Genomic DNA, 9,925 nt, shown 5'->3' with positions numbered 1-9,925 from the left:
CTGACCCACACTGCCGACATTCTACATATCACTGAGACAGGGAGGTGAAATTTTCCTGCTTTCAGTCTAATTGTCTTTGACAATTGCAGTGCCTAGTGCTACACTGCTTGTGTTGTATTTAAAAACAGGGGAAAGAGTAGAGACTTGTTCATTAAAGATGCAGTATCCCTGGTTCACAAAAATGCATCTGGCAGGTTCAAAATCGAATGTCAACCAAAGGTCCTTGCAGAGTGTGAGCTTCAGTTCATGTATTGGTTAGTCACCAGTACAGCTAGGGTTTTTTTTAATTCTGAAATACTAATAGCTCCATATTCACTAATGTGCCTTGTGTTCACTAATTTGAAAGTGATTAAAACAAAAACTTCTTTTTTTTTTTAAGGAAGAGAGAGAAAAATGTTATTTAGACATGGTGTGTATGCACATATAAATATTATATACACACATGCACACATACAAGATGGAAGGGAGTTAGTGCTCCGAGTACAACCTTAGCCTTCAGAGCTCATGACAAAAACCAGCAGACAAAGATTATTATACATTTGGGAAATGACTCTCTTAACAGAGTGCAAAGTAGGAGCAACTCCATTAAAGTCAACGGAGATACCTCAGTTTCACACTGGTGTAAGTGAAAGGGGAATTAGGCCCTATAGGACTTTAAGTGGCCTCTTGTGATGAAGTGTATCCTTTGGTTTTATAGAATACACTGGTTAGAGGAAAGGCAGGGGATTATCAGAAATACCTTTTTTCCTAGAAGCTATATGTATTTTCAGACAGCAGAAACCTTATACTGATCCCCAAATTTGCTTTCACAATGGACATATAATAATGTATATAAACCACAGTTGTAATTAATTTGTTGTTTTTTTTAAACGAGATTATCTCTTTTTGGAAACTGCACAGTAAAGTCCTATGCAAACCCATGTAAAATGAACTAGTTTACAGAGCATAGCCCCCTAACTAGCTAGGATACACCTTGACCAGATGGTATTTGGCCTTTGTGTTTTAGTGGAATAGTTTATTTTCTCCTTGATGGGTTTGAAATACACAAGAAAAAAATAACCCATCTATCTGCATTTGAGTAGAATACAAACTGACTAATAGATAAATATTCTGTGTGAAAGTAAATAGCCTTAAAGTAAACTGCCTTCACATTCCATTGATCAGCTCAGTCAGCAAACTTTTCAATATTGTCACTAATGTTCTAAATATTTTGGAGAGAAGCATGCCAGAAGTACAGAGTATTTCCATTTGTGTCTCACATAAGGTCATTATGAACTACCCCTTGAATTGATATTGATCCTTCAGCTTGCAGAAATATTCCTTTGCCTTTTTTTTTTTTTTTGCTGTTGGAATTGTTATTGCAGTTGCAAAGAAGTGCATAAGCTGATGTAAAATGGTCTTCTCAGTTGCAAACACTACAAACAGACATCACAGGCAAATAAACCTTCTACTGATAAGCTAGAATAGCTAATGTGCATTAAAGGTCTCACCCAATGTCCTTAAAATCCATGAAAGCCCCAATGCTTGAAAACATACTGTTGGCTGCTCTGCTTTTTCTCATGCACTTCTGTAGCTGCAGTCCATTCCCTCCTGCCAGCTCTGACCAATTGCAAAAGACAGCTAATACTAAATACCAAAGCTATTTCAAAGACTAGCAAATAGTGCAGCCTGAGGATGCCACCTGGGGTTTTTCATATCCCCCTCCCCACAAATGATTGTGATACATTCCAGGGTCTGAAAGCTCAAGTCCTGGGGCTTGCTTCCCTCCTGCTAGGAAATTCACCTAGAGGGTACTAGAGTGATAAGGCATGCACACCTCTGCTAAATCTGGGACATGGAGGGAGAAGGGAGTGGGGAAAGGCCTGGAAATAGCCAACTCAGTCCTTTGACTGGAAGAGATTCAGGAAAGGGAGAGGATGTGGCCAGATCGCTCTGGGGTGCCATCAACTGTTTTCCAGAGAACCTCTTGAGAAGAGCTCTGACCATACACCCCCAAATGAGGTGGGGGGCGGGGGTGAATTTTCAATCCCTAGTACCTCCAGGGTTGAATCAAGAGCTTGAAATTTAAGTGTTTGGGGAACACATATCTGCACATGACCTCAGCTTCTGCCTGTCTGTCACATTAGTTAATATTTGAGCAATGCATTTTTCAGAGTGTATTTTCAAGAGATAGTTATTAAAGCTGAAAGCCAAAATGAGCATCTACAATTTCATTAATTTTTTTGTTTTTGACTAAAAGAAGGAAAAAAAAATACACTAGTGCAGTCCAGTATTTGGCATTACTTTTACTAGTCACAAAAAACCATTACTATATGGATTTATCAAGTAGGTTTGTCAAAATTTGCCTGAACCTTTAGAATGAGCACAGCTTGATGGAAGATATGAAATGCAATGTCTAAGACAGAAAATGGGTCAGCAATCTGCAATAGTAAACTTGCCAGTGAGATCAATACGAACCTACAACTAATGGGGATATCAGAATTTCCTAACAACGAAGAATGTAGAACGGCTGAGGTGGGTGTCTGGGGGGAGAAAGGGAAAAGAAAGGAGTGGGTCAGAACAAACAATTTGCGTTTTAGTCACTGTTGTAAAACAGGTGGTGTGTGTAAGTCCTACTTTCTGTATCCTTAATGAAAGGCACTGTTTATAAAATGGTACTTTCGTGTCTAAAACAAATTTTAGATAGACAAAATGTTTGCCAGGAATCCCTCTTAAATTAAATTTTGGTTAATTTGCTCTGTTTTTAAGCAATATCTAACTAAATATATTTTATATATTAAAAGAAAGATCAACGAAGGCAATAACCAAGAGTCATAAAATTTCCAGCAATATGATGAAATCCCTCATTAGCTTTCTAAATGCTAAATGTTTCAATTGATTTAACGTAATGGATGAGATCTGTACAATTTTTGAGAAGACAAACATGATCTGGTAACAGATTGGTATCTCTCTTCTTGGGGCTTTCAGTGCATTTCTTTAACATTTTTGAATGTACATTACTTAACAGAAACATTAAATGCCAGTGCTTCGCAACAGTTTTGTTACCGTCTCTTTAAAGTAAACAACAACAACAAAAATTACATTCAAAAAAGCAAGGCTGTTCTGCTCATGCGGTGGCAGAGGCTTTGGGCAGCTGCAGCGTATGCTGCTCCTGTTCACAGACATTACCCAACATCAGTCAGCTGTCATGAAAAAAGTTGCACATAAAGCATTAAAGGATAAAAAGAAAGACACTGTGGGGCAGGGGAAGAACGGAGCAAAATACCACACATGCCAGCTAGTCTTTCCAGAAGGAAGACTCCACAGTACATGTATGGGAGGGGGCCGGGAGGGCTTAAGGTACGGAAAAACGTGACTTCAGGAGAAAACAGCAGATCTCTGAAACTCGTTTAGCAGGTTAGCATTCCTAATGTAATCTGTCTTAATTTTTTGTCTTATTTCTTACTTTGCTTTCCAAGAGAAATGTAACAAAACTGAGGTAGCAATAATGGTGGGTACACTACAGCTGAAAAGATTACTAATGGATGCTAAATGAAGATTGCATTAAAGACAATGGAGCCATACGGACACCATAAAAATGAAACTTTACAGTTTGGGTGGGGAAATAAAAGTACTTTGAGGGTTCAGTTTTGCTTTATTATTTGTATTGTTTGTTTGGTCATGGTCTACTGCATTGCTATAAACAGTTCTGCACCCCATAGCTATGCCCGTGACCTACAAGGATTCAATTCCTTACAGTTTTACCAAAATAACCGCAAAACTACAACTACAGCCAAGTAATAAAAGGCCAGCAGTCATAGTTTAAAGGTAATTTGCCTCTCGGAGTCCTATGGAATCTAATATTTGACTGTTCCAGATGCAAACATAAACTGATTAAGTGGCTCTCTTTTCATCTGTGCACCTTCTAAAGACTGTATCGCGTAATTATAAAGGAGCAATATGCTGAAACCTCTTACAGTTTACCAACAAGAGAATTATTCTGTTCTGTTCCCAGAAATTGGCAAAAGAACTGTTTCTTAACACTTCTGTTTCTACTTTAAAGCTGTAAAGATTCAGTCATATCACACTTCAGTATTTTCCCGGATACATTCAAAGTAATTTTCCTTGCCATTTTCCAATTGTTGAGGTAAACATACATATTTAATATAAAGTAACATTGAAGCCTAGCCTATAACTCTCAGCAGTACATAGTGCTTTCAACACATTCCTTTGAGGTACTGTACAAATCACAATCACTTTCCTGAGTTTTTGCAGACAGAACATTAAAAGAAATGAACTGCAGAAATTAAGGTCCAGATTACCGTTACCCTGTTTTACCTGTTCTTAGTTTAATACTGCAGAACAGACAGGATTGAGGAATACTGTTGCTCTTAGAATAGCAAAAATCTGGTTCTCTGTCACAACACAACCGTTCATCTCTTTAGTCCGAATAATGTTTGAAGTTAAAGCTCTTTATATTAGCACATGCCACCAATGTAATTGTGAGGCAAACAAAAAATAAAGCACCACTTCAGGCACTTGACAGCAACTAAATCTCAAGAACAGCAGAATGGAATCAACACACAGGGTTCATGTCCTTCTGAAATCAACCCACTTGCACCTTGCTCCTTGGTGAGTGTTGTCTAGCTTGAACAGAACTGAGCATCAACATACGCTTTCTGTCATGTGTGGCTTTTCAGATCAGCAGCTCTTGTTTGATGCACTTTTCCTTCAAGTCTACCCTGACTCTTTAGAGGCAAGGTAAATTGTAGTCTTCCCAGTACCCTTTGAAATTTGAACACTACTGAAAAGGGGTTCTATACCCTATGTAGCAGGTTGTGTGTGTGCCAACATTCATTACATTTTTTAAAGTAGTATCACTGACTGCAACCAAACATTTTGTTCCATTCAACATATGTATCAAGCTCTTTTTGAGATATGCTAGGCTGTATCTTGCAGAAAGCATTTTCAAAGTCTTGATATGTAACTGGCCTCAACTGGCTGGGCATAATGGCTGAAAGGTCTGTGGCTGGCATGGCATGGAGCGGGCCTACCACTGCTTCCTGACACAAGTGAGCCACGTCCAGTCCAGAAAAGCCTTCTGTGCGCTGGACAAGCAGTGCAACCTCCTTGTCATTGAGACAGTAATTGTGCTGTGAGAGCAGTTGTACTATTATCTGGTGCCTCGCTGTGCTGTCAGGAAGTGGGATTAAAAGTCGTTTCATGAAGTACCTTCGAAGAGATTCATCTATTTCTTCTGGTTTACTTGTGGCGCAAATTACTACTATTTGGTCCTCAGCAGAAGTTAGTACGGTGTCCAGCTGCATAAGGAACTCGGTTCTCATCCGACTTACTGGACTGTGTTCTTCACTCACTTGAGATGAAAGAAGCATATCAATGTCACTAACAAAAATCACTGAGGGTTGGCGACACCTTGCCACAAGGAAGGAAGCATGAACTATTTTCTCTCCTTCCCCTAACCACTTTGTGACAAGACCAGAGCCAGTGATTTTGAAAAATGTAGCCCCTAGCTGACTAGCTATGCATCTGCCCATTAATGTTTTGCCTGTTCCCCGAGGTCCAAATAAAAGGATGCTCCGAGGTAGAGCAGTCAGTCCATTGAATGCATCTGACCTCAATACTGGCCATAAAACCTCCTCTTTAATGACAGCCTTTATCAGATCTAGGCCAGCAATGTCATTCCAGTCCACTGGAGGTCCTTGGTTGATAATCTCATTGGTTATAAGGTCAATGAGGTGTGTATCAGTATTCTTCAGTTGCTCGTCCACAGAGTGGTTGGATGAGGTAGCTGCACGAAGTCCGGGGCCTTGCATTGGGTGAGGAAGGAGCTGCCTATGCTCATCACCATGTTCATTCATTACAGGGGAGGTGTACTTCCCAAAGGATTCATTTGTTCTTGATCCCAATGAATTTTTAGCAGTACTATAGGATGGGGGTGTCAGAGCCCTACTGGACTGGCTGCTGAATTTCCTTTGCTGTTCAGAGGACATTAGCTGCTTTGTTGGCTTAAATGCTAAGGTTGATGTTTCAGCACTTCTGTCAAAGCCATTCCCCCTGTTTGCGTTTGAAATGCTGTTGTCGGGCATTCTGTACATCGGACTCTGTGTAGATCTCTGTTGGCCATAGCTGTAATTTCCATAACTGGAGTCCATTTCTCCTTGCCCTGCCATATAGAAAGCTTTCCTTTTGAGAGAACTCGCTGTACTATTTGTCAGAGCTGATGGTGCAATGGGTGTCAAACCGTGACTCTGATAAGTGTAACTGGGTACAGTGGTTGGGGGCAAAGGAGTAGGAGCAGGAATTCCTGAAGGCAAGTATGCTGACGGAGGTGGTGCACCGCCAGGGCTGTACCCAGGACCAACGGCAGTTTGAGGAGGATAACTAGCAGAAGGATAGCTGTAACTGGAGAGGTTAGAAGTCCCATTGTAGCCTGGGACTAGGGCTGGTGGTGGTGGTGGTGGGGGGGGGGGCTGTAAAAGCCCAGAGCTATGCAAAGGAGATGGATGAGGTGAAGGAAGTGCAGGTGCTGGCTGGCCACTGTAGCTAGTATGTAAGTAAGAGCCATTGTAACCTGTAGCATATTCCTGAGATGGGAGCCCTGAATGAAGACTAGGAACTGTATGACTTCCGCAGGTACTACTAGAATAACTAGGTTCTGTCAGGTTACTGGCCACCCCAGGTGAACTCCCTATGCTGGCAGAGACGTCTGCTGGAGGGAGGGCTGTACTTACTCCAGCTTTGCTGGCAGTAATAACATCAGGGACACAGTTCATTGGATAAACACTCTCTGAATTCAAAGAAGGCTGCCAGGGTTCACTTTCATTCTTCCGACCATTCACCAGCCCTGACGGAGCTTCGGAATAGTTACTAAGGATGGGTCGTTCAGCCGGCCCTTCTAAAATGCCAGAATACTTTTCTGCATATTTTTTCAACAGATTGGAGGCAGTCAGAGCAGAGATGTCATCATTGGCCCAGGCATACTGATAGGTGCGCTGCAGGTGTCCACGGTATGCTTCCACCTTGTGGGCAGGAGACCGGGTGGTTGAAGTGATATCAAAGTGCTGTTCTGGCCACTGGGCATGCTCCGGCGTCCACTGCATCTTCAAGCCTAGGGTTGTGGGGAAAACAAAGTTAACAGCAATCTCAGATACTTTGGATGCTTTCAAAATTAATTGTACATGTATTATCTGTTTAGTTTTTCTTTAGTTCTCTCTACAATTACTGTATTTCAGACTAGAGATCCTTTACCAACAAAATGCAATGAACGCCTTTACAAAACAATAAAAACATTCAGATTTGTTTAAATATAGACATAAGCAGAGCCATATTTTTGCTTAGTTAGAAGGAGAAAAACATTATTTGTTCTGAAAAGCCAGATTTCTTAAAGTAATTAAACAAAATCTTATACATTTTAAATACCAGGAGTGTAGATTTGTCGTTAACCTACAAGACACCTAACTGTTCTGTCTTCTCTCATCACAGTTTCAGTTTTATATTTTAACCAATATAAAAATATGAGACACAGCTGACAGATCACATCTAGGATACCTCTCTTATTTGGTACTGAACACCTAGTTAGCACAGTATAATGCACCCTGCGCAGAACAATATGACACAGACATAGCAGGTCATTCCATAATCCAACTCTCATCTAAAGTGGTCCACGACAGTTTCAAATCTGCTTCGTGGAGTGCAGCAAAGCAATCTCCCAGGCAGCGCTCCGTCGCTTTCATCACACAAAGCCTACAACTCGGTATGAATTACAACTGGCTCCTTTCTGCCTCTCAGTTCTGTTGTTGAGGCTCTGGAAAAAAAAACAAGCATCACTTGTCTGTCGGTCTCCTTGCTTGCTCTCTCTTTTTTTCCCCTCACAGCCTCCAGGGTACAAAGAAAGGGGGGAGGAGGGGGGGACCAAAGAAAGAAAAGAAAAGCAGTCTAGCCCCTAAAAGTTCTGTGGCTTACACTGATGGCAATACACCCTGTCAATTCAGTAAACTAAGCAAAAAATGCAACTGCTACTTTAAAGCAATTAATCTTGCAAATAATGTGATGCGATTTTTTTCCCCCTGGTAATCCACCACATGTAACAAGAACAATTTACAAGCATTAACCCTCTCCAACTCTTACCTATGCATGGTAGACACATTGCTGATTTTTGTACAGCTGAATCAAATAGGCCTCCTTAATCTCTCTCGTATTACCAAAAATGATTTTTGCAAACAGTCTTGTGCCCTCTGGCATAGATTCTTTGATAAGAAGGAGGTCTAGTCTAAATGAAGCATCTGTGGCACTAGTTCCCTTCTGAATTACTGCAGTCTATTTTGACAGCTTCTACCTCCTCCTGTTTTCCTCCCCAACCCCTTTAGCTCTTCATTGCCTGACTCTGGCATCTGACATGGCCAGCTTAGCCTCACTGAGCTAAGCCTAACACAGCACACAGTTTGGTAACAGAATGGCATGTTTATTCCCTTCTGATTCCCTATTCCTTGTTTGCAAAACCACTGCACCAGACACTGGAAGTTAATTAGCAGGATGATGCTGTGCTAATTGTGTTAATTTACAAGGTTTTAGTCAAAGAGAATCATGCCAGGGCTGGCACTGCTGTCATGCTTCCGACTTAATGATTAAGAAATACTGAAAACAAGGTGGGAAGGATTGCAGTAATTACACAATAAATGAATAAAGCAACAGGATTCATTTGCAAATATATTTTATTGCAGTTGCACTAATTTGCATTTGGGTTTTTTTTTAAGGATTCATGCATTTGCAGATCACAAAATCAGTTAAATTTAGCCTGAAAACTGCAAAGTACAGTGTAATTGAGCCTTATATTTTATTAGTACAAATACTGCACATCTCACTCCATCTGAGTTTGCCAGTGACTATTTGGGGTTTTTTTCAAATTGTATTTTCCCTTCATTTTTCAAACATTTGGCAAATTGAGAAAAATGCCTCTTAAGCATTATATAGTTACCATATAATATTTAATACAGAGAAACTCAACAATTCTAGTTTCAAGGCTGAGACTTTGGCAGATATATTATCTTCCTTTGGAATTAATATAATATTTTTTGCTTATTGTTTCTGAAGTTTTAAGCACTGCTTTTTAAAGTGGGAGGAAATGTAAATATAATGTGAAGTTGGGTGAAATTACAGAAATATGCTCATATGAAAAACATGCAATTTTAATGCAGTACTATCAAGCAGCTTTTCAGAAATCAGACTTTGGTTAAATTCAGCTGGAAATCTTAAGAGCAACATCACCAAGAGCCAATTGAAAGTAATCAGTATCTAAAATTCTTCTAACATTGTGGGATTTACTTCGTCTTTTTTTAAAAGGAGAATATTAATGTGGCTATAACACAGAACTGCCTAAAAGACATCCAAATTAATTAGCTCTGTAAGATTTTTTTTTTGTTATCCACTCTCCTCAACTTTGGACTTGAAATACTTCCAAAACACAGAAAGCTTGTGTTATATAGACACACATGGAAACTTGAACAGATTGATGATTCACGAGATACATGTGAATGAATCCCACAAGAATGTCTGTGTAAAGATTTCAGTAGTAAGCAACAGCAGAACTTTCGAGAAGGATTGAAACGGGCATGGACACAGCCTTTTGTACATGTGTTGACAGAATGAACACTACTATACTAGTTCATGAATATGCTTTGGACCCAACATCTTTATTGCCTAGTAAATGGAAAGTTCATATTAGGAAATTTTAAAAAGTGCTACATATGGTGTTAGTGTAAAAACACATAGAGTTTAGTACCTAATAATTATGAGTGTCATAATAACTTTTCACAAAACATGCCTAAAAATGTTGTCAAATGTTACTTTTAAGAACATACCTCCAAAAAGCTTGCATGGGCATAATTTTAAATAGGGTTTAAAATTACCGTCCCCTTCCTCCCCTTTC

General features: G+C 39.9%; 1 protein-coding gene across 1 annotated transcript in view; it reads right to left on the bottom strand.

Moving 5' to 3' along the window:
• FIGN (fidgetin, microtubule severing factor) overlaps positions 1-9,925 on the bottom strand; it is a 133,395-nt gene that overhangs the window by 2,409 nt on the left and 121,061 nt on the right. Inside the window, exon 3 of the mRNA XM_014599381.3 lies at positions 1-7,108. This exon is cut by the window's left edge and continues 2,409 nt beyond it. Within this exon, the coding sequence (XP_014454867.1) occupies positions 4,857-7,108 (2,252 nt within the window). The 3' untranslated portion in view covers positions 1-4,856. The remainder of the gene's footprint in view (positions 7,109-9,925) is intronic.

This window comes from Alligator mississippiensis, chromosome 4 (assembly GCF_030867095.1).
Source record: "Alligator mississippiensis isolate rAllMis1 chromosome 4, rAllMis1, whole genome shotgun sequence".
NCBI lineage: Eukaryota > Metazoa > Chordata > Crocodylia > Alligatoridae > Alligator > Alligator mississippiensis.
Note: the sequence above shows the minus strand (reverse complement) of the source record. Positions and strands in the feature narration are given on the sequence as shown.